Here is a 26,132-nt window from a genome sequence, read left to right on the forward strand (position 1 = left end):
GGAAAAGATTACATATGCAATTTTGAAATTTATATACATTCAGATTGGTTCAAGTATTAATTTTGGATTATGATTATGATGTCTATCTACAATCAATCATTTAAATTTTTAACAGTTTATTTGGTAATTAATAATACTTATATTTAAATTTATTTATTAATTATTAATATTAATTTTATGAAGTGCGTGTTATAAACTAATTTTACAATTACAATCTATCTAAGAAAAGCATATATACAATATATACAAAAAAAAAAAAAATGAGGAGAAGGGTGTGCAAGTGTTGATGATTATACATATATCTATAAAGTTTGTATTTTTCTTTTATAATAGGTAAAATATTTCACATCGTAGTTATTAATTATTGATTAGAGATCTTTTCTATGATCACGATCCTTTCATAATTATAATGTTAGTTCTACGAGTAGCATTTAGACGATGTGTCAAGATTCTCCCCTCTTGTACACGTTTTTCAAGAATTCAAAACTTTTTATTTTCACAGTTTATATCTTTCTAGCCACTGATATCTCGTCGACGGTCCATTGACTTGTTTATGTTATCATTCTTTGTGTTTTTCTCTCTTTTGGCTTCGTGTATGCCTCTTTCCTTTCTCCGACGAGTTTGTGGAGTAGTTGACCGACTTTTGTTTTTGCGGCACTCATTCTTAGGCGTCGAGAACACTAGTTCTTTGGAGAGAGAGAGAGAGAGAGAGAGAGAGTGTGTGTGTGTGTGGGGGGGGGGGGTACTTCTTTCTTCGCTGGGTAGTCAGGTCACGGGGTCTTATTTTTCTATATTTTTTTTTTTGTGGTTGACCATCGTGTTTCCAGTCTTAAGGCGAACTCGTACATGCGCTGAGTATGGTGGGTGCCCACCGTACTCAGTGTGGGTGCTTTTGCTTTTGGTTTGGAGATATGATTTAGTTTGGTGAATGTCCCTGGATTTTTCTTTTTCGGCATTTGTTCGTTTTTTCCAGCATGCCAACGCTCATTTTCGTGCTCCACGGCTTCTCTGTCACTTTGAGGGAGCAATGGTGGTTGTTTGTGTAGATGGCCGACTAGTATTTTTGTAACATCCTCAATCGGGTCTAGCTGTAAGATTTCTAAATTGCCCTTAAGTTGGTGTTGTGTTATTATATGCTTTTATTTTTATTTAATGTTTATTATTATTTAATGATGTGGTTAGGACCAGTTTGTGACAAGGGTCACAGAACAGGTTTGTTTATTTAATTTGGAATTCGTTTGGGTTACCAAATGATGTACGAAAGATATCAGATAACTGATAAATACCCGTGTGTTGTACAGTGTAGGAATTAAACCTAAATTAAGTGACTTGTGGCTGTCACTCTTTGGCACTTTCCAGAATTCACACACACACACATTTGTTCTTACTTCCTTTACCTAACAAAACCCTAAGTCTTAATCCTTGTTCTAGAGCTCAAATCGTTCATATCTTTGTGTTCTCTGCGATTTACTGATTCTTTTAAGGTAAGATTTGTAACATTTCGTGATTTAATCTTTGAGAAGTTAAGAATTTTGTGTTCGTTTTTATAAAAGTGTAAATTGGGTCAAAATGGGTTGATTTAGTGTTGTTTGTGTCAAAACATTGTGGGTTTGTGTTTCTAAATGATCATTGTATCAGATTTGGTAAGTTTTGTGGTTAATAACGAGCTCTAGATCGAGAATTGGTGAGTTTGGTGTGAAACCCGTCACTTTGGTAGTTGTTGCTGCAGATGAACTACCCTCGGCCGATGGTCCCTGACCATCGACCGAAGGTGTCTGGCGATCGGCCGATGGACTAGACCGTCGATCAATGGTGTGAGTCCTTCGACCAATGGTTATAGTTTTACCGATCGACCGATAGTGAAGTCCATCGACCGATGGTGTAGTGACGATTGACCGACCGTCTCTGACGATCGACCGATGGTCTTTGTAGTGAAATATTTTACTAAGTGTTGATTTTTAGCCGTTATGCTGCCCGTTTGTATATTGATGATCCGGATGTAAATTTTGAAAATACATAAGTGTTAAGTAGAAATTTTTAGCGAACGCTTATTGAGACAAAAATTTATGTACTATGTTATTTGGTGTTAACGGACAGTAACTAACTTGATTTGCCTTATGTTCAGGTGATAAGGATAAGGAAGCCGCTCAGTAGTAGATTATCTGAGCTGGTTGCTGGTATTTGGTGAGTGGGACTAACTGGAGTATATAGTATAGAGTAGCATGTTATATTATGATTGCCATGCTTGTTAGATATACTTGCTACTATGGTTAGTTAGTATGTTGTGATGACTGCATGTTAGTTGATGCTTGTCTGCTGGAGCCCAGTGCGTCCCTATTGTGTGGTAGCCTCGGTAGGAGAGATCAACTTGCGGGTTGGGTTCCTCATGTGGTAGCCTAGACAATCGAGGTGTATATATATGTGAATGACGCGTCCGTCGCGTGTGGATTATATATATACATACGGTGGTGGAGGAACTTCTGGTAAGCCCCAGTCCGATCAACTGGTGGTTAATGGTTTGGCCGAGTCGCCAGAGTCTCTGTAGACGGCACTTGGGTGATGTTTATGTGTTAGACTTTGTGACATGATTAGTATGACGGTTCCTGTATACTATCGCATGTAGTTAGTCGTACTCACTTAGCTTCGTGCTAATTTACCTCCATCTCCTCCCTGCAGGTTGTTAGCTTTTGTAAGTGTTGCATTTTGGGGAGAAGACGGGCATGGTGATGTTATGTTTGACAGGATTAACTCTGATGTAGTTTTGCTTTTTTTTAAAACAGTGATCTTTTGTAAATATATTGTAAATACGTCTTTTCCAGTTAAATATGTATTTTGTTGAAACGACACGTGACACTGGTTGTACTATATTAACAATAGTAACAATAGTTAATGTTTATTTTGTAATTAATTAATAAATGCTTCCGCCACGTAAATAAAAAAAAAATTTAGCAGTGTCACAATTTTCGAGTTTAGTTTTGAGGTTTTTTTATGGCGACGCTGGTCACTGAATTTCGGTGTTATTCTGTTGTCGAAATTTTCTTGTTCTTGGCCATGGCTCCCTTTGTTTCATATCTTCCCGTTCAATTTTCCAGCAGTGCATCTTCTTCTTCCTTTTATTTCCCATCTTCCTCCGGTTGTTGTTTCCACTTCAATCAAGCTGTTCTATCTTTCTGGACATCGATCTCCTCTTGGCGGATATCAACGGTGTTTCTACCCGATCTTATTGTGCTCTTGGATCCACCATTTTTTAGGAAGGTTTGCTACCATCAAGTGGCAGTTAGTGGTTTTAATGAGTGTTGGTTTTGATTTCAAGGTATTAGGTTCCCAACGTAGCTATTTACAGTTGGTGGCAATGTAGAATGATTCATTTAGGTAAAACAATCAAAACTATTAGAAGTGATAATGGCACTGAATTTCTGAATAATAAAATGAGTAAGTTTATTAAAAACAAATGAATTATACATCAAACTTCTTGTACTTACACACCCTAACAAAATGGTATAGCTGAAAGGAAACATATGCATCTTCTTAATGTAGCTAGATCCCTTATATTTCAGGGGGGTTACCTTTTTATTTGTGGTCTGAATGTATTCTAACTGCTACTTATATTATTAACAGGCTTCATTCTTCTGTCTTAAATGGCAAATGTCCCTATGAATTAATTTATGAAAAATGTCCTAATCTCTCCCGGACTTTTGGTTGTCTTTGTTTTGCTACTATTTTAAATAATCATGACAAGTTTTCTAGTAGAGCTTTAAAATGTGTTTTCATAGGTTATTCTAATTTTCAAAAAGGATATAAATTGTTTTGCTTGGATGATAAAAGTTTTGTTTTTTCAAGAGAAGTTAAGTTTTATGAAAACATTTTTCCTTTTAAATTAGATTCTATTTTTAAAACTGGTTTTACTGAAGATAATGTGAATTATCAAAACTTTTTTTACTGTTATGATGAGGTTACTGATATTTCTAAACAAAATACTTTTACTGATAATCTTGAGTCTACTGATTTTGTAAGTCCCAATGATGAAGGGAGAGACAGTACTAAGGATGATGGCAATCATACCTTATTTATCGGTTCATCTGAATCATCAAGTAAAGGTGTACCTGCAACTTCCAATGATGATGGTATTGAGACATAAACTGTCCCTGAGGGCAATCCAAATGATAATATAAATAACCGTATACCTCAATTAAGAAGGTCAAGTAGACAAACTAAAACTCCTTCTAAATTTAAAGATTATATACTTAACCATAATGTTAAGTATAGTCTTAACAACTACTTGAACTATTCTAAATTGGGATCTGAAAATTACTATTTTGTAACAAGTTTAAATAAAGGTCATGAACCAAATTCATTCATAGAGGCTTGTCAAGACTAAAACTGGGTAAATGCAATGACTGAGAAAATTGAGGCTTTAAATAGAAACAACACTTGGATCCTAACTGATTTACCTAAAGATAGAAAGCCAATAGGATGTAAGTGGGTTTACATAATCAAATACAAGTCAACAGGTGAAATTGATAGGTATAAGGCTAGATTAGTAGCTAAAGGATATAATCAAAGAGAAAGTTTAGATTTTGATGAAATTTTTTCTCCTGTTGTTAAAATGGTAACTGTTAGAATCATTTTATCTGTTGCTTGTAAAAATTGTTGGCCTTTATACCAAATCGATATCAATAATGCTTTTCTTTATGGTGACTTAACTGAAGATGTTTACATGTCATTACCTGAAGGTTACTTTGATAAAACTGACACTAGGGTTTGCAAGCTTGTTAAGTCATTATATGGTTTAAAACAAGCTCCTAAGAAATGGAATGAAAAATTTTGTGATGTTTTGTTTGAGTTTGGTTTTAAACAAAGTGTGAATGACTATTCTTTATTTGTCAAGATAAATGATAGTGTTTATGTTTACTTGCTTGTGTATGTTGATGATATATTTATTACTGGTAATTCTGAAGCTGCTATTAATGAGTGTAAAAGTTTTCTTGAAACTAAGTTTAAAATTAAGGATTTAGGAAAACTTAAGTATTTTCTTGGACTTGAACTTAGTGAAAATGATAACTGCTTTGTTCTTTGTCAAAGGAAATATTGTTTAGAAGTCATTTCTGAATTTGGAATGCTTGCTTGTAAACCTGATATTACTCCAATTAAGTCTGGTATTGTTTTTTCTAATATAGATGATTATTCTAGAACTGATTTTCCTCTTGATAAGATTAGTGTATATCAAAAATTAATTGGAAAATTAATATATATAACATTAACAAGACCAGACATTGCTTATTCTGTTCATTGTCTTAGTCAGTTTATGCATGCTCCTTTAAATTCTCACATGAAAGCTGCTTTAAGGGTTTTAAGATATTTAAAAGGATCACCAGGTAATGGTATTACAATTAAAAGCTTTAGTGATTTTACCTTATCTGCTTTTATCGACTCAGATTATGCTAAAAGTAACATGTTGAGAAAATCTGTCACTAGTTTCTGTGTTTTCTTTGGAAACAACTTAATATCTTGGAAAGTAAAAAACAGTCTACTGTTTCAAGATCGTCAGCAGAGGCAGAAGTTATATGGATCTTAAAAATTTTAAATGATCTAAATATTAAGTATAATTTACCTGTTAATGTTTACTGTGATAGCAAATCTGCTTTATAAATTGCTAAAAATCCTGTTTTCCATGAAAGAAGAAAACATTTTGAAATTGATTTACATTTTGTAAAGGAAAAAATAAGTTCTGGGATTTTGAAAACGCATTTGATCACATCTAGTGATAATGTTGCTGATATATTCACAAAAGGTTTAAATGGAACTCAACACAATGTGTTGTGTGATCTGCTTACACTTTCAAACTTTTTTAATAATGTTTAGATTAAGGGGGGATATTGAATTATATACATTTCTAATCTAAACATTTTTTTTTTATCATATTTGTATTTATTTATGGGTTAAGCATGTGCAGAGACTGAAGCTGTTACTTTCTTATTCTTGAAGTTTGGTGGCTGAAGTGTGAAAAAGAAAAGATTGGTGCAGCTGATGCAAACATGACTTCAAGGGGCTAAACTGCAAATTGCTTATTTTTAAATATCAGATTAATTTATTTTAATTTAATTCATTCCATTATTTTTCTGTATTTTTGGTTTTCTCTCTCGTTCGATTCTCTCTAACCTTAGTTAGGGTTTTCATTCTGTAATACTGTGATTCCTGCTACTGTGAGTGCAATCAAGTTCAAATCTGTTGAACTTGGTAGTGAATTGTGTGATCATACCGTTTAGTTGCAATCGTTGATTGCAGTTATGGTTTTTTGTTTTTGTAATTTTTAACTTCCTGTGATTGGAAGTTTTACTTCACGTGATTGAAAGATTATTTCTGTGTGTTTGTTCAGTTTGCTTTGACGATGAGGACGGATTTCTTGTGTTTTTCATCTTCTCTCGGGTCTTATTATGGTCTCGGGGATTATCGGGAGTTTCATATGGTTTTCGCCTTCAACAGTTTCTGCAAGGATTTGTATTCTAGATGTCGTGATTCGCAATGGCTTCATTGTGATTAATGTGTTGTTTGTGTATTGTTTTGTTGCTATGACGTTTTATTTACAATTGTTAAATGGTTGTATATTTGACACACCAAATTAACTAGTTAAGTGAACATCAATTATAACTTAACTCTTATGATCATTTAATCAGTTTAATTTTAATTTATATATTTAATATTTAATATTTAATATTTATATTTATATTTCTATTCTTAAAAAATAATTGTATGTTAGTGTGTTACCCATTTATTACTCATAGAAGTAAACAATTGAAAGATCGATCATCGATCATGTATATCAAACTACAAATAATCGTATGTTACACAAGCATCGTTCACTTTGAATTGAAGTACGAATAATTTTTCTTCGAGAGCTAAACTGAAAAATAGGGCACGAAACATATTTATACTTCGTGATTTTACAAATTAAAAGTTGCAACTCGTATGCAACAACTTAAAAGAGGAACACTAGTAGATATACAAACAATTGATTCAAGAGGTTGTTATTTGGGGACACCAGCAGCAAGCTTTGCTCGTAAATCCTTACGTAGAATTTTCCCAGATGGAGATTTCGGGATCGAGTCAGCAAAGAACACGCGGTTCAATCTCTTGTAGAACACCACCTGGAAATCATAAAAAGATGATTATACATCAAAATAGTTCTACAAATCAATATCATTAACGAAGTTGTGGTTTGTTGTATTCCTAAAAATCAAGTTAAGTCACTATCTAACCATTTGTTTTGGTTGTTTCTATTTTTGTTATGTTAGCTTGTTTACAAGTATATGAGAAATTACGGCTAACTTACAAACTCCCACATTAAAAGCATTACAGCGACAACACAACTCAATTCTACCCCGTACGAAGATGTAAGATATAGACAATTATAACCAGTGACGAATTTCGGATGAAAACTTAGAAGAGTCTATAATTCTTTTCAAAGACAACTATATTTGAAGAGTACTTTAGTAGTTGTTTACCTCGAAAAAATTATAAATCTTAAAAAATATATAGTCATATAGCTAAATTTAGTATTGTTCTACACAATTTAAAGTATATTTAAATTAAAAAAAAAAAAAAAATAAGGGGTGTCAGGGGACACCACTAGATAAGGGGTAGGTTCGGAACTGGTAATAACTCTGCCCGAAAGTAAATAGACTGCTTTGGACTGACAGACCTATGTTAATAGAATGTATCATATTCTTTAGACCATATACAACCCAGCGTTAGAGGCTGGGCGTATGCTGAGGTGGAGGAAAGTGACGCATGGTGAAGCCCATAGTGCAGCGTGTCCCACAAACGCCTTGAGGCGTAAGTCACAAATTCAACGAAATGTTAATGAGGCGTGAGGTTAACTACAACCAATCAAAATTTTCTTTTTTTTCCTTTTGTTATTAATTTATTTCTTTTCCACTCAACCCCTAATCAGATTTTACCACATCATACCTTCAAAATATTTGACACAAAACTTGACATTTTGGGTTAACTAGTGTCAAACATAGTCACAGTCAAAAATCCACTTTTTCACTAAAAAGTACACCATCTGCCTGTGACGTCACAGGCAGGGTTAAAAATGGTCTAAAAAGCTCAAGCTTAGCAACTTTAATTACCTGTTTTGAAATAAATTGTTTAACTTCAGCTTCAGTAACATTTGATCCATTTGATCTCACAACAAAAGCAACAGGTACTTCTCCAGCACCTTCATCCATCATTCTGAAATACCAAAATGGCAATATTATATTTTTAATTTTATATTAAAATAGAATCTTAACTATAAATATACTGTAAACTTAATTCAACCAACTTACGGGACAACGGCAGCATCAGATATATCAGGATGTGTGAGTAACATGGCTTCAAGCTCAGCAGGGGCAACTTGAAAACCTTTGTACTTGATCAATTCCTTTAATCGATCAACGATGAAAAGCTCATCGTCATCATCAATGTATCCAATGTCCCCGGTGTGCAACCAACCGTTTTCGATTGTTCTTTTTGTTGATTCAGGATCGTTAAGGTAACCTATTGGTTTTCAGTTTGGTTATATATCAAGTAATTAAGTCATTGTAACAAGTTAGAATTCGGATATATGAGGTTCGAGATGTACGCTACTCACCTTTCATGATTTGATCACCACGAATGCATATCTCGCCGCTTTGATTTTGAGGAAGAGAAGCACCAGTGTCTGGATCGACAATTTTCATCTCGGCATTACGAACGACCGTGCCACAAGCTCCAGATTTGATCTCAAATGGCTCTTTTGCGAAAGCCAAACACATTGCTAGCACGGGCCCTGCTTCTGTCATCCCGTAACCCTGCAACCGTGCAAGAATACATAATCACTACATACCACTAGGACACAAGAAAAGAAGTGATTGATGAAGTTATAATTTCCTTTTTTACTCGGTAATACACATTAATTCATTGAAATATTTCCATATTTAGTTTGATATTAAATTGAATAATGATAATGATACATGTACTTCAGCATCGAGGGTCTGTGTGTATCACGTGTAGAATGTATGCCTCGCACGCCCATTATAAACAATTATGAATGGGCATCACACAGTACGCACGTCGCGTCACACATTTGTTGTGTGCACACGGTTAAGATCATTTCCTATTATGATTCTCTCCTACTTTGTAGTTCGGTAGTTATGGAAAGTATACAAATCATGGATTGATAAGGACATCTAGGGTTACGGTTTCAAAAAAATACAAATCCTAGTCCACATTATTCGATATACGTTTTTGGATACTTGATAAGCCAACAAATCTAATAACTATGAATTCAGTCTTACGGTTATAGGTATGTTCTTCGAACATTGGACCCTATGAATCCGATGGCCATCGTACCGACTTGTCCGATGATGGTGGACACATTTAACCACCCAATCGAGATCATCATCTCAATTAGAATTAGTCACGGTATCCGGACCGGAGATTTAAATTTGAAAAGTGCTTAAACATTCATACATCGCAATCTAACGCATACTTATCCATGAGCTCAATACATGTTCAGTCATTTAAGATGACAAGTTTGAGTTTGATAATAAATGTTATTTTGTTAGAGCACAAGATAGCAAAATTCTTACCATATTATATTTATAAACTGATAAAAAAACTATCCTGTCAATCTACTCGGAAAGGGGAGTATGGCGACACCAATATATATTTTGCTGTTTAGATCATTTGTGAAAATATCAGGACCTAAATAATTTGGCTATTTTTTTTTTTTTTTTTTTTACGATTTCTGATGTTAATTAATGTGTATTGTCTAAAATTAATTTATTAAATTCTGATTAAATAGATAAGCACCTAAAAACAAGCAGACAATATATTCAAATTCAAACTACTTGTCGAAACGCAATAAACAAGTTAATTACCTGTCCGAGCTTAGCATTAGGGAACTTGGTCCTGACCGTGTCTTCAAGCTCTTTTCCTAACGGTGCAGCGCCAGACATCACGGTTCGAATAGACGATAAATCGTACTTATTAACCACCTCTTCATTTTTCGCAATCGTTAAAACAATAGGCGGCACAAACGGCCCAACCGTCACTTTATACTTTTGAATCAGCTCCAAAAACGGAACAATTTCAAATTTCTGCATAATTAAAATAGCAGCTCCGGCTCTTAATCCACACAACAAGATCGAATTCAACGAGTAGATATGAAACAACGGCAACACACAAATCAACACATCTTCACAATGAATCCAAAAATTCGGATTATCACCATCCACTTGTTGAGCCACACTTGTCACGAGCCCTTTGTGAGTCAGCATCACTCCTTTTGGTAGACCGGTTGTCCCTGACGAATAAGGTAACGCCACGACATCATCCGACGAGATCTCGACTTCTGGAAGCTTCGATTCGTCACCGGAAACTAATTCAGAAAAGTGTAAGCATCCTTCTGGAGCTGAATCAATACACACGACCTTAATCGAATTCTCAATCGCGTAATCCTTCACTTTTGCCACGTGTGCAGATTGTGTAATTATAATTTTCGCGGCAGATGCTTTCGCTTGTTTGATGATCTCAGCAGATGTGAAGAACGGATTCGCCATGGTTGAAACGGCACCTATAAACGACGCGCCGAGGAAAGAGAAAACGTATTCCGATGAATTCGGAAGGAGGATCATGATGACGTCACCTTTGTTGATGCCGTGTTTGTGAAGTGCGGAGCCCACTTTTCGTGAGGTGAGCTCCACGTCAGCATAGGTGTACTCTTGACCAGTTGCACCATCAATCAAACACGGTCTCCCGCTGAAATTTGAAATGTTTTCAAAGCAATACGAATGTAAAGAAAGGTGTTTTGGTATGTAAATGTCCGGCAGCTTTGACCGGAAAATGATCTCAGATTTTGACTCCATAAGAATATAATGATATAATATAAAACTTGTTTGAAGAAGAGATTATTTAGTGTAGTTATGAAACATGTGTTATTTGGGGTGCCTGGATATTTGTTGTTTATAAGGGTGCAGTGGTGGTGGTAGTTGGTGATGGCTTTTGGTCGTTGGCGGGGGTTGGTAAAGATTCAAGGAGGGCAAGATGGATATTAATTGATAATTGAAGGGGTGAAATTGTAAATTTGGATATGTGGTTGGTGAGATAAGGGAGTAGGTGTTTTTGGTGATGTAGGGTTCACCACAAGTTGCTTGGGGTGCCAAAATGATCATGTTGACTTGAGAAAATTAGATCACGCGGTCCGATCCATATGTTTCTTCCTTTAGCCTACCTACCACACTAATGTTACTTTCATTATTCATGTGGCTACGTTTAATTACACATGACTATTTATTTTGAGTATATATTAGAATATTTAAAAGACTAAGATTTGGAATTGTATTTAAAATTTAGCAATGGCCGGTGGCATAACTTCAACCGAATTTTTTTGGCGAAAATTATTTAACAGTGAAGTACAGATAATGAATACTGTTTCCTAATTTATTTAGAATATTCGGATGTGTGGAGTATTTTAGACAGATGAACGTTGCATAACCGAGTAATTTGATAACCGTTTCTGACCTTCTTCCCTCGCACCCCAAGATATCATGCTAGTGAGATCTTAACGTTATAACTCTTCTAAAGTAAATTAATGATAATGCAAATTCTGCGAGCCTTCATTCTGACCATAACTTTTTCACATGAACTCGGATTTACTTGAACTTTAAAGCCCAGTGAAGATAATTCAAAAGGCTACAAATATCACTGATTCATCGAATGGGGGGTTGGGACCCCACCCTCCTAGCGAACCATGTTAAACACCCTTTATGGCGAATTATGACTAAATGGGTCTTGAAAGGTCTTGACCAAATATATTTTGATTGCTAAATTTGATTTGATCATCTGTTAAACAAAGATGTAAGACCACAAATGTTCAATTCCTGGTATCATGTAAATGTAAAGAACTTTACAAAATGTAATATAAACTCCCAAGTATTTTCATAGTGTGGTATAACAATACCACAACATTAGTAATAAAAACTACATTTCCCATTGTGACCTGATACCGTTTTAATTTCAAAAACTCGAATCCTCGGTTGATGGTCGCCTTAAAAAGTACCTTAAACTATTGGTTACAACCTGCAACAGAATTTGCATTAAAACCAAAACATCTGAAGAACAATCTGTAAATGTGTTTCATTTATATGGATTCGGGTTTACCTGTTGAAGTGGTTTGATAAGAGCTTTGCCCTTGTAATTTACATGAAACTTGGCCTTAGCCAACAACCCCTGAATCACAATATCACAAAGCCATTTGTACATAGAAGTTTCATAAAATTAATAATAAATAAATAAAAATTTAGAATGCAGGGTTTTTAAATAAAGTATTAATATTAATTAATGTTACCTCGGTATCAAACTCTCCCGATTCTACCGCAACATTTATATCAGTCACGATTTTCACAAGATCAACCAGTAATCCGGGTCGATCTGCTGTTTCCACTGATAGCAAACTGCAGGATATAAAATCAAATATTTATAAATTCTTACTAAAAAGGGTTTTGCTTTAATACTTCAAAATTTACTGTAAATATTAAGGTCCAGGGAAAAAAGCAAAAGTAGCCTAATTCAAAACATTGAATGTGTTGGATGATTACCTTCGATCAGTTCCATCATCGTTTATACGGATGCGGGTTGCAATGTCGACGTCAAGCTAAAACAGTTCAACACTCGTTGGATAAGTTTAAACTAAACAATAAAGTAGAACCCAAAAGCTTATTCAATCCGTTCATAAGTAAATGAACAGGAATTGGTACCTTTTGCTTTGGTGCCTCAATTCCAAAAGCTTCTCCCATTGCTAATTGGGCGCTTGATTCCTGTACCATTAATCGGGTCAGTTTAAAAACAGTTGACCCTACATAGTAAAGTCAAAGGTGTCTTTTAGCACAGACGGTAAGTTGACTTTATACCGGGTGATATTCAAGGAGATTGCTAATAATTGTTAGGCGGATCGCCTCAAGCAACTCTGGCTCATCAACTTTACGGCCAGTCGAGCTGTAAAAAATAATTTGAAAATGGTTAAATAAAATAACTTTAGATTATTCAGTATTTTCAAACGCAATGATTAGAATAACAATTTTAATTTTTCAATGTTCATGTATTATGTAATCACTTGTTGAAATGGACTTCCAGCATTCGATCGGTATAAAGGGGCTAAAGAAAACAAACAATTGCCGTATAAAAACTTAGGGCCCATTCAAGATGAATATCAAACATGTTAACAGATTAAACAAAAATATCAAAACGACTAAATAAAGTTCATTCCCAAGCTCAATACTTACGCTTTAGTGATTGAAAATGTGTTATGCCTTCCGGAAGAATCCAGAACAACGTTTGCTTTTACGACATTTAATCCAAGATTTGTAAGAGCACTCATCTGCACATACATTTCCAAGATTCAATCCAAGATTCTTAAGGTCAATGCCAACCGGGTTGAGTTGACCAAAAACACTATGTCTAAACAATAATACAGTTTACATACATAATTAGTGTGTCAAGTACTCAAGTGTATTTCCGGATAATTATTAAGAAGATTTCATAATCATAGAAAAATATATTGTCGACAATGGCGAATATAGGATCAAAAATCAAAGGTTCCCATTTTTCTTTTCAAAACTAATTATATTTAAAAGGTACTTTAGTGATTGTTTACCTGTATAAACCATAAAAATCCCAAAATATATGAGGTCCAATAGTTAAATTTAATGGTATCCTATACAATTTGAAGGGTACTTGATAAAAAATCCAAACTAGTGATGTCACGGGACACCACTCGTTATAAGGTAGATACGCCCTTGATGGCCGGCGACTTTTGACCCATTTGACCTACGTCCTTTTAAGCAAGTTTTTTTTAACCCATTTGACTCGTCATGGTTAAAACTTAATCCAAACCGAGCCCCATACATAGGTATGGGTCAAAATTTGCCACCTCATTAACTGGCAAAGCATACATGTTAGAATTATAATACATGAAAGGCTTCATACGGTGTCGAGAAGAGCTCCAAGGCGATCCCCAAAGGTAATCTCTACGACAGTTGCATTCGGGTCGGAATCTTGGTCGATTATAACTTTGGGTGTGGGAACCATATCAGTTTCTTGATGACTTCCATCCTGCAAATTAAAAACCAGAAATTGATTAATTAAGATATAAATAGAAATAAAAACAAATCTACAAGGAACAATACCAAATCCCTTGTTTGATACCTCAATAGCTGTAGCTGATGCTTTTGGAATCATAGTACTGAATGAATATGACAATCTGGGTAAAATCCCAAATCAAGAATTAGAACAAGAACCCTAATTCTACATACATCATAATCTTCAATCCTTCAAATTTAATATGACCCAAAACACAAAGTTCTTTACTTTCACAACTTCAAGGTGTCTCAAGATATGTGCTTTAGAAGTGATTATTTATTCAATAAAATCAATACTTTTACAACTGAATTTGATGATTTTAATAACACTGAAAATTATAATCATAATCACTTGAAATCAGCTCCTGCTTAGTTAAGTATATATTGAAATAACTACCAATCAATCAATTAATCAATGCCCAATAGCTACATAAAACTTCAACTACAACAAATTAATATTCCCCAACTTCATATACACACATTAACAACAATTCTTGAATGCAATCTCATAAACATAAACATTAGCAATTATTATACAAAAAAAACATAAAAAACAAAATAATTAAAATAAAGCAGAGAAATTTGAGGGGGTTACCTTGATTTTGTTGAAATACAGAGATGTTTAACAGGATCTGAACTGAAAAATGGAGTCTTGGAAATGGGTTGTTTTTCAAATGCAACTAATTTGGTGTAAAGACCAAGAGTACAACCACATGAAGCCATAGCTGCAGCCATGATAAAGTTACCAAAAGAAAGAAAGAATAAAAATGGGATTGAAACTAAAAGAAGAAGGAGAAGAAGATGAGCATGGATATTGTGGGGACAAAAATGGAGGAGTGTAAATTCAAGTTAAAGGATAGATGTAGTTTTTAGAATCTAGTGGTATCCGCCATTTGTAAATCACACTATTTTTATGGGCCGAATATTTTTATACGGAGTAATATTTTTTAAAGTTTTATCGTCTTTATACATTGGTTAGGTCAAAAATTAAAGTTGTACGGTTTTAGAAGTTATCCAATATAATAATAACTAGTGAAATGATCATGGAATCACGGGTTTCTTTAAACGAAACAGTTTAATATATGTTTTAGGTATTAAGTGAATGTAAATGGTAAAATCATTTAGTTTAATAACCCGTGAGACCACAAATTTCTACTAAGAAACTTGTCGCTGTTAACTTGTTCAAGATAAATGAACAACATTCATTCTCCCACCACCATCTTCCATTTTTCATTACAATTACTATCTTCCTTGTCATAAATGGTACTTATTTAACATTAAAATAAAGATTGAAAATAATGTTTCATCATCGCGAAACTATAGATTAGGTGTTCTAGATTTTTTTGTTTTTCTTTTTGAATTTTTTTAAGGAAAGATTAGACATATTAATAATATCATACATTTTTAATAGAAACTATAGATAAGTGGAATTGATGTGGTAAATCTTTTTTTATTTTAATAGTTTTTTGTTACAACAATAACTCTAAATATTGATGATTCATATTAAATTTATTGATATTAAATTAATTAATTATTAATAAGCTAACTTGTGAATACCATCATGTCTAATAAACTGCGCAACTCACATCGATGCAGGCCCCGCAACCCGCGCAACCCGTAATAGATATTGTCCACTTTGACCTCCATCTTACCTATCATTCAGCAATTTACAGTCTCACGGTTTTGTTTTTCAAAACGCGTCTACCATGAAAAGTATCCACACCATCCCTTATAAAGGGTGTTTCGTTCTTCTCATTCACCGATGTGGGACGAGTCTTACATCATAGTTAGCTTCATTTAGTGTGAGAATTTTCTTTTATAATTACTGGATTGGTATATAACTCTCGATAACTAAATACGGAGTATAAGACTACAAAAGAGGAGTATGGGTGAATTCAAGATAAGGTGTAACGAGTCAACTTGAATATATACTCAGTAATTTTGACACTTTTATCCTTCTCTTTTGTTTTTTCGTCTCATACCTCTTTCATCTACATAAATTGAATCAATAAGAAAATTAATCTTTTTGCTTCTTCTGCCCTTTTACCATTTATAATTTATAAAACTCTTGAAATTAATTGTATCAGATTACCACCTAAAGCATCGGTCTTTAACTGTACGATTATTTCTTAATAGTTCTCTTCCTTTATAATTAAACTTTTGTTTCTTCACTATAAACCCTTTAACATTTTGTTTCTAAAGATTTACAGCAGCAATCGTAATCAAACTCCAAAACATATATGTGAATAATTTATCCAGCAACATTTAATTAAACAACGAATCAATTTGTTTCTAAAAGATCATCTAACCAAGACGCAATCAAATCAAACTCCAAAATATACATGTAAATCATTAATCCATAACCAGTTAAGTAAAAAACGGATCCATTTGTTTCGAAAAGATCATCTAACTAATTCTTAGGAGATCTCTGGTTTTTGATAATCTTGGTGTAATACGAACATCAATATTCAAAACGATCTCCGGTTAGTTTTTCTTTGATTATTGAATATATATATTTGAAGATGATTTGTGTATTAATATGGGTATTCAATTTAGCAACAGAATATATTAAACATGTGCAGGCGTAGGTTTTTATCGTACTGATTTAAGTTGAAAAAAGGCTTGTTATTAGATAAATAATAGAAGGGTAAAACAGTCCAAAATAAGTATTTGGTGGTGTATGGAAAAATGAAGGTGGTGAACGGATCACCTCCATAATTTTTTACTTGTAGTAATTAGAGTTAAACATTCATCCATTTAAGTGTTTTATACTCTTTAAGTTCATATAAAGTAGATTATATCATCATTAATTAAACACTTATTTACTTGATTTTAAATTTATTATTACCATTTATTATCAATTTTCAATGTCTGGTGTATACTGATTTATATAATAGTATTTTAACGGTTCGAAAGTTAAATAGTGTTTGGCAAACTAAAGATTAAAATGAAGACCTCAAAACGTGAAAATGAAGAAACATGTCATCTCTTACTGCAACAAAACGTGATTATTTGATTATCTGATTCTTTCCTTTTCTGCTTTATTTTCCCCTAGTACTTAATTTAACAAATAATCTGATTTTCCAAACACCTAAGAGACTAATTATTAGATTATTACGTTATGAAATAGAATAATTAAATCCAAACATCAATAATAATATATGTTTTGCTACAGCTGATTATAGAATTATGATTATCTAAATCGCATAATCAATTTTCAAAACGCAAATCCAAACACCCCCTTAATGTTTAATGATATACAGTAATACTTACCCGTATATTCTATTGTTTTAATTTAATTTCAAATCCATTTATCATTATTTAAATATTTAGTAAAAATTTACTTCATAAGAGACTACATTTTAAATTAGTTGAAATATCTTCTAGATTTTTTCTATTGACTACTTGTCTTTCAAAAAAATTCTCTACTGGTGCATGTTATATTTGCGCACGGCCCATTAAGACATTATATAATATAATGGGCCAAATAATCAGTTATAAAAATAATATACACAGGCCCGGTCCACGAATACCAAAACCGGAACCGGTAGCAAAAGGGTTTAACGAAAATGGCGAAATCTTGCAAGGGACTGGCTATGGAGCTTGTCAAGTGTCTCAGCGAATCTGATTGTGTCAAGGTACACTCACCTTCGATTCCATGTTTAAACTCAGTGATTGATTGAATTCACGATTACTTATTTCTTAGGTTTCATTTTTAGGTTAAATTGAGTGTTACATATATATGTTTCTCATTACAACTGAAAATTTGATGTCATAGATTTAGGTCACAAACTACCATAGATGAACAACTTGTTCTCATATTACACCATTTGATCTTCATTTTTCTACGGAGGTGATAATTTTTTTTCATATTTTATAATAGTAATAGTAATGGTATGCTTTAAACATTGTGTTGTAGCTCAAGTTGTAGGGCGCCTAACACTCTTTGTTAGAGGGTCAGTACTTCGACTCCCTGGGACTACACCATTGCACACAAGTTTATCCCCTAACTTTGAAATCCACCCAAGGCCGCCTTTCGTACATTACGTTGCGGGGGCAGCGGGGAGGGGATTTTACCGGTCATGCCCTCGGATTAGTCCGGGTTTCCTCCAGGGCAGCAGTTGTGGGCGGGTTATGCAACTTTAGGAGATGATGATCGTGTGGGTGGTTTATTCCCCCTGGGTGATCCCAAACAGATGTTCAATATATATATAGCATGCTTCATTTAGTTGGAGATAGAGTGTCTATTTTTTTCAAATTGACGTATCAGTCATCTAATGAGCAATATCGGTAATTTGTTTTGCAGGTCGAAAATCGGTCTTTTAGAGAGTGTGCGAAAGAGAAGAGCCCTCTCATTTCTAGTGAGTGTGTTGGACTCCGAGAAACATATTTCAATTGCAAGAGAGGCCAAGTATGATCTTCCCCTTATAACTCATTGCACATATCGTTTATCATTTTTATTAGAAAAAGCAATAACATCGAAAATATTTAATTTACAAAAAGGCTGTTGTAAGCATGTTTCGTCATTTGTTTCTAAGTACACTCGTAATTAAGCAATTTGATTAGTAGCTTAGTCACCAAAAAATAGTTTGATTTTGGATATAATTTGCTTTTTAGGTAATTCAAACGAGCTTGTCTCATTAGTGTAGGGCCTTATGCCGTTTCTTTCTATGTCATAATTGTTAGATAATAAGTAGGCCCAAGCCCAATATGTGAGCTTGGGTCCGTTAGGTTTAGGTTTTGTACTCTATATATCGTGTTCTAATAAAGTTATATTTACGGGTTATATTTTGTGACATGGTATTAGAGGGGTAGAATCTTGAGTGAACCGCCTCCGGTCACCACCCCCAATTTTCCCTCTCGTCAAGTCTCCTCTATTCTCAACCCTATCAATTCTTCTATCTAAAAACAAAATACCTAAAAAAAAAACGTCCAAAAAAAGAGGCCAGTACTTCGGCCGCAATTTTACTCTTGTTTCTTTTTTTCTTTTTTCTTTTATTATGCCTCTTATCTTATTATATGTTGACTTCCTTTTTGTGTATGTGGGCATTCATGTGCATCAACGGAACCACCCACGTGGAAACGTTTGAGAAATAACAACCGGTGGTGTTCTTATCATTATTTTAATTTTTCGTCAAATTTATTGGTCCTATTATGTATTATTTGTTAGCCGCTTGCATAGAAAGCAAATCGCAGTTCTTTTTTGTTATCTATTTATTTTTCTAGCCAACTTCTTTCAAACTTAATCGGCGTGGGGCTGAGCCGCCTAGCATGACTAGGTTCCAAACTCCGAAAAAAAAGAGGAATATATGAAGAAAAAAAAAAAAGAAAAATCTCTTTTGCAGCGTTAAAGATGACTGTTATCGTCGACAAAAGTTCTATGCCCAAATCATGCTCAATCCTTAGGCAAAGCAAGCCACGGCGTAAAAGAAAAAAAAAACGCTACGAAAAAGGAATACGCAGTCAAGCAATATGCAACCACATCCGCGAATATCTGTCTATTTGGCGCATCAAACAAGAGAATAAAAAAAAGAAGTTACTTTATTTGTTTATTTTGTATTTAGCGTTTTCTTCCAGTCCGAGCTTTCGCGATTTCGTCGCTCGAACTGCGGGGGAGTCTTAGATAATAAGTAGGCCCAAGTCCAATATGTGGGCTTGGGTCCGTTAGGTTTAGGTTTTGTACTCTATATATATCGTGTTCTAATAAAGTTATATTTACGGGTTATATTTTGTAACAATAATCTTCAACAAAAGACGTTGCAGCTATAGATCAAATCAGACACGTTGAGAGATAGTTTAATGGGCGGGTTTGGGGTTAATTAGCAGGTCGAACAAGTTTGAGTGAAAGTGTATAATTTAAGTACATATGAAAACCTTTTTGGTCTACTCCGGTTGACCCACCAACATTTTTCAGTTAATATTATAAATCGGTAGCATATTAAGTCAGATTACAAGTACTATTATGAAACTTTCGGTTAAGACTTGAGAGGATGTGGACGTTTGAGCAGATTTTAGAAGGCTAGCAAACCCTTTGATTTCCTTCAGGTTTAGCTAAGTTTTTAGACTTTAACCCATTGGAGATAGACAGTTAATAACTGAATACTTGACCCTTTCTAGCCAAACGGGTTGAGATTGATATTTTTCATGCCAGTTTTGGCTTTAAAGATCAGGATCATGTCCATTCAGGTGGTTTCAAAAAATACCATATTTTAATGTAGTTAGTTCTTGATGCCAACTCAAGCTGTTCTTTCATATGACAGGTTGATATGAGAGCGAGGATCCGGGGAAATAAAGGCTATTAGTTCACAGATTTTGTAGTTTGACTTTTTACAATTCATGTTCTTGACGCTTTTGCTAGAAATTTCATGCGATGTGTGATTGCCACATATAATCGGATTTTTACGACTAACAATGATGTTGGCTTTTTCTTGACAACAATTGTAGGTTGATTAACTCGTCTACTAGTTTTGTGATTCATGTAATGTGATTTGTTTCTTATGATAAATAAATACATATGGCTATCTATTTTAAATGTAAACAAAGTTAACTGGAACAACATTCGTGGGTTGATAAATATTTGATGTTTCCTTCGGGCCATAGTTTATTCGTTGCTGATTAAATAAAGTTATATAAGGTTACTAATAACCGAGTGACTCTATCAATGTAGCCGATTCCATCAGTTTGGGTTGATTCTTCTAAACACAATATGATTGATGAGACTCAAACTTGAACCTTCTAACCCAAGCACAAATATGCAAGCTTACAAGCTTAAAGTAAACAATCAAGAAAAAAGTTGCAAGACTGAGTATTAAAATTGTAACTATTTTAAATCATGAGTATTACTCATTTCATATTTTCTCAGTGAGGTTTCAGTTCCGATTTCAGTTCAATTCAACTTTTCATATGACCTAGATGCAGATTAAGTGGTTGTCCTTTTATTTTGCTTCTGTTTAGTATAAATTGTATAATATGTAATTATAAGATTATGAATGTATTCTGTATTATTGAATAATCATGCTTCTGTGTGTTTTACATCATATACGGCTCAATATATACACAAGAGATGAAACAACCCAACCCGTACTCCGTACGATAATTTTTTTTTTTTTTTTTTGATACACATTTACGCGCCAATTAAATATGTAGACCAAATCACAAGTTCCATTAAACCATACAACCATTACCAATGTTTACAAAAGGGCACAAAGGCCATTAGTTAAGTAAATATAAGTTTGACCGAATACAATGATAGTTTATAAACCAAACGACCCGACGAGCATGGTTTGGGACTAAACTACCCAAAAGGTGGCCAACTTCCAAAAGCTCCTAAGCACATCATCAAGGACATCTAGTGTCCGACAATCCCCTTCCCTTTATCCTCGCCTGCAACTAAAAAGATAAACAACGAGAGGGGTAAACTAACGCTTAGTGAATGCAATAATTATACATGATCATATATAACCTACTTACTTGCATACACTTACACAATACCACATACGAGCTAGCAATTCAACAAACATGCAATCCATCATGCATAAACTACTATCCACGTTCTACATTACGCTAGCAACAATAATAGCATATAGTTCACAATATAATATGCTAAGTACAATTCGCACAACCATGGTTAACCAAGTATACAAGAGAACGGTACATGTAAGTCCGTTGGAGTTCATAACATCCACTAGTGTTACTTATACACCGCGTAATCACTAGTCCCCCGGGTGATGTCTTAAACACCGCGACTAACTCACCCTTACAACAATGTGGCGTCTTAAACACCGCGACGAATCCACACTTCATTCAATACAATGAGTGGTGTCTTGAACACCGCGACACTTCCACTCTCACGACATTGTGGTGTCTTAAACACCGCGACAATCCCACAAGTCAATTACACAAGGAGTAGTGTCTTAAGCACCGCGACAATACTACTCGTTACTTAGAATGTGGTGTCTTGAACACCGCGACACTTCCACATTCATACCACACAAATAAATACATTATATACGTTCACGCATAATTATTCCACTCACCTTGACACAAGGATGATTGATTCGCACTTCCAACTTCAAGCCAAGTACCTAATACATTAAGTACCAATTCAATACATAACTAGTGGAATTAACCACATTACACTTACTTGGGCATTTAATAATTCAACTCGCATTAAATGACCCAACCACACCACAACCGCCCTCTTAATGGCCAAGACTCGACTTTAATTACCAACATTAGTGCATTGAAGTCTACTAGCCTCAATTGACATCCACCTAGGGTAATTTACACCCATTTTACCCAAACTAGGTCAACTAGCACATTCTTGACCCAAATGACATCTCTTTCAATTCTAACAAGTGTTTAATGCTTACAATACCATTAACACTTTCAAACTCACAATTACAAGACCAAAACCCTAGGTTATGGCCATTAGGGTTTCATTACAACAACCTAACCCAAATTCACCCATTTTACTCCCAAATGGGTCATACAAGCTTCTATTAACCAAAACCCTAGCCATAATCAATTAAAACTCGAAACTTAGAGTTAGAACTTACCGAGACTATCACCACGTAGCTAGAGTCACAAGGAACAACTTTAACACTTGCTCCAAAGATCAACCCTCAATCCTTCCTCTCCCAATCTCACTTTGAATCCAAATGGGTGTTAGAGTTTTGGGAGGGAAATTGAAAGAAAATGAAAAAGGAAAATGAATAAATGAACTAGTGGACCAGATTTAATGCACCCATCTGATCTATACATCCATTTACTATTTTGCCCCTCAAAATCCTTTAATTTAAATAAAATCCGGAACCTGACCTGCAGGTCTGCCGCGGCGCGGCACTACTCGTCGCGGCGCGACGATGCACTAGGAAAATCATCCTGTTTAAGTTGATTTCTGATCTGGAGTTGCTTTGTGGGCCGCGGTGCGGACCCACTTGTCGCGGCGCGACATTGGGCTGCAACAGGCCCCTTCGACTAGTTAACACAATTCCGAGGTTTCCACAACTATACAACCCAAACGCTCACTCTAATACACGCCTAAACTCCAACCTTAAGTCTCGCACGACCCTATGCCATCTTGACACGTAAGTAAACACGTTCACGCATGCATTCAACATTTATAAATATACACATTCACACGTAACTAACATATTAGCTAACTTAGCCACATAACGAGCAAGTTATTGACGTACAATTGATTAGGTGCGTACCTTTAAGCGTGTACGGAAAAGCGGGGTGTTACAAGAGATCTAACCAACTATCCTGTAAACTAGGACTATATTAAACTGTGCTACATACATGCTAAGTTACTTATATCCCGGTTGACTAATACTAAGTTACATATATTTTCGGTTGACTAATACTCCCCCGCACTCGATACGGGAGGTGGACGGACGTTGAGAGTGTCTCGAAAATCGTTGAACAAAACTAACGGGAGTCCTTTGGTAAATATGTCCACTACTTGATACCGAGAAGGGACATGAAACACACGAACTTCACCACGGGCAATGCATTCACGAACAAAGTGAATATCTAGCTCAATATGCTTGGTCCTTTGATGTTGAATGGGATTACTCGAGAGAAAAATAGCACTAACATTATCACAATAAACAATGGTTGCTTTGTGGATCGGTTGGTGAAGTTCAAGTAGAAGATTACGAAGCCAACACGATTCAGAAACAACATTTGCTACTCCACGATATTCAGCTTCGACGCTTGATCGAGATAAAGTGGGTTGTGAAATGTCCCGTTCTTATTGATTAAAAACGTTCCATATTAATTGATTTCGTTGCGAGGTTTTGACCTCTATATGAGACATTTTTCAAAGACTGCATTCATTTTTAAACAAACCATAACCTTTATTTCATCAATAAAGGTTTAAAAAGCTTTACGTAGATTATCAAATAATGATAATCTAAAATATCCTGTTTACACACGACCATTATATAATGGTTTACAATACAAATATGTTACAAAAAAATAAGTTTCTTGAATGCAGTTTTTACACAATATCATACAAGCATGGACTCCAAATCTTGTCCTTATTTAAGTATGCAACAGCGGAAGCTCTTAATAATCACCTGAGAATAAACATGCTTAAAACGTCAACAAAAATGTTGGTGAGTTATAGGTTTAACCTATATATATCAAATCATAATAATAGACCACAAGATTTCATATTTCAATACACATCCCATACATAGAGATAAAAATCATTCATATGGTGAACACCTGGTAACCGACATTAACAAGATGCATATATAAGAATATCCCCATCATTCCGGGACACCCTTCGGATATGATATAAATTTCGAAGTACTAAAGCATCCGGTACTTTGGATGGGGTTTGTTAAGCCCAATAGATCTATCTTTAGGATTCGCGTCAATTAGGGTGTCTGTTCCCTAATTCTTAGATTACCAGACTTAATAACAAGGGGCATATTCGATTTCGATAATTCAACCATAGAATGTAGTTTCACGTACTTGTGTCTATTTTGTAAATCATTTATAAAACCTGCATGTATTCTCATCCCAAAAATATTAGATTTTAAAAGTGGGACTATAACTCACTTTCACAGATTTTTACTTCGTCGAGAAGTAAGACTTGGCCACTGTTGATTCACGAACCTATAACAATATATACATATATATTAAAGTATGTTCAAAATATATTTACAACACTTTTAATATATTTTGATGTTTTAAGTTTATTAAGTCAGCTGTCCTCGTTAGTAACCTACAACTAGTTGTCCACAGTTAGATGTACGGAAATAAATTAATAAATATTATCTTGAATCAATCCACGACCCAGTGTATACGTATCTCAGTATTGATCACAACTCAAACTATATATATTTTGGAATCAACCTCAACCCTGTATAGCTAACTCCAACATTCACATATAGAGTGTCTATGGTTGTTCCGAAATATATATAGATGTGTCGACATGATAGGTCGAAACATTGTATACGTGTCTATGGTATCTCAAGATTACATAATATACAATACAAGTTGATTAAGTTATGGTTGGAATAGATTTGTTACCAATTTTCACGTAGCTAAAATGAGAAAAATTATCCAATCTTGTTTTACCCATAACTTCTTCATTTTAAATCCGTTTTGAATGAATCAAATTGCTATGGTTTCATATTGAACTGTATTTTATGAATCTAAACAGAAAAAGTATAGGTTTATAGTCGGAAAAATAAGTTACAAGTCGTTTTTGTAAAGGTAGTCATTTTAGTCGAAAGAACGACGTCTAGATGACCATTTTAGAAAACATACTTCCACTTTGAGTTTAACCATAATTTTTGGATATAGTTTCATGTTCATAATAAAAATCATTTTCTCAGAATAACAACTTTTAAATCAAAGTTTATCATAGTTTTTAATTAACTAACCCAAAACAGCCCGCGGTGTTACTACGACGGCGTAAATCCGGTTTTACGGTGTTTTTCGTGTTTCCAGGTTTTAAATCATTAAGTTAGCATATCATATAGATATAGAACATGTGTTTAGTTAATTTTAAAAGTCAAGTTAGAAGGATTAACTTTTGTTTGCGAACAAGTTTAGAATTAACTAAACTATGTTCTAGTGATTACGAGTTTAAACCTTCGAATAAGATAGTTTTATATATATGAATCGAATGATGTTATGAACATCATTACTACCTCAAGTTTAGTAGGTAAACCTACTGGAAGTGACAAGAAATGATCTAGCTTCAAAGGATCTTGGATGGCTTGAAAGTTCTTGAAGTAGGATCATGACACAAAAACAAGTTCAAGTAAGATTTTTGCTCGAATTAAGATAGTTTATAGTTATAGAAATTGAATCAAAGTTTGAATATGAATATTACCTTGAATAAGAAAGATAACTTACTGTATATAACAAAGGTTTCTTGATCTTAGATGATTACTTGGAATGGATTAGGAAGCTTGGAAGTAAATTAGTAAACTTGAAGGGATT

At 34.3% G+C, this 26,132-nt stretch overlaps 3 protein-coding genes across 3 annotated transcripts; 1 reads left to right on the plus strand and 2 right to left on the minus strand.

Annotated features, from left to right (window-relative positions):
* Positions 1-6,800: 6,800 nt before the first annotated feature.
* LOC139847322 (4-coumarate--CoA ligase 2-like) lies at positions 6,801-11,028 on the minus strand. The gene is made up of 5 exons (XM_071836993.1): positions 9,906-11,028; positions 8,636-8,834; positions 8,331-8,541; positions 8,133-8,235; positions 6,801-7,145 (listed from the first exon to the last, which is right to left on the minus strand). The coding sequence occupies exons 1-5, from the start codon at positions 10,890-10,892 to the stop codon at positions 7,026-7,028; spliced, it is 1,620 nt and encodes a 539-aa protein (XP_071693094.1). The 5' UTR covers positions 10,893-11,028; the 3' UTR covers positions 6,801-7,025.
* Positions 11,029-11,884: 856 nt separating this feature from the next.
* Positions 11,885-15,031, minus strand: LOC139847323 (ACT domain-containing protein ACR11-like). Its single transcript, XM_071836994.1, has 10 exons — positions 14,758-15,031; positions 14,230-14,284; positions 14,011-14,136; positions 13,308-13,402; positions 12,936-13,020; positions 12,783-12,842; positions 12,624-12,679; positions 12,374-12,479; positions 12,187-12,255; positions 11,885-12,105 (listed from the first exon to the last, which is right to left on the minus strand). The coding sequence occupies exons 1-10, from the start codon at positions 14,895-14,897 to the stop codon at positions 12,043-12,045; spliced, it is 855 nt and encodes a 284-aa protein (XP_071693095.1). The 5' UTR covers positions 14,898-15,031; the 3' UTR covers positions 11,885-12,042.
* A 2,656-nt stretch (positions 15,032-17,687) lies between these two features.
* LOC139847324 (uncharacterized) lies at positions 17,688-20,664 on the plus strand. The gene is made up of 3 exons (XM_071836995.1): positions 17,688-17,800; positions 18,469-18,573; positions 20,423-20,664. The coding sequence occupies exons 1-3, from the start codon at positions 17,732-17,734 to the stop codon at positions 20,462-20,464; spliced, it is 216 nt and encodes a 71-aa protein (XP_071693096.1). The 5' UTR covers positions 17,688-17,731; the 3' UTR covers positions 20,465-20,664.
* The last annotated feature ends 5,468 nt before the right edge of the window (positions 20,665-26,132 follow it).

Source organism: Rutidosis leptorrhynchoides, chromosome 5 (genome assembly GCF_046630445.1).
Source record: "Rutidosis leptorrhynchoides isolate AG116_Rl617_1_P2 chromosome 5, CSIRO_AGI_Rlap_v1, whole genome shotgun sequence".
Taxonomy (NCBI): domain Eukaryota; kingdom Viridiplantae; phylum Streptophyta; class Magnoliopsida; order Asterales; family Asteraceae; genus Rutidosis; species Rutidosis leptorrhynchoides.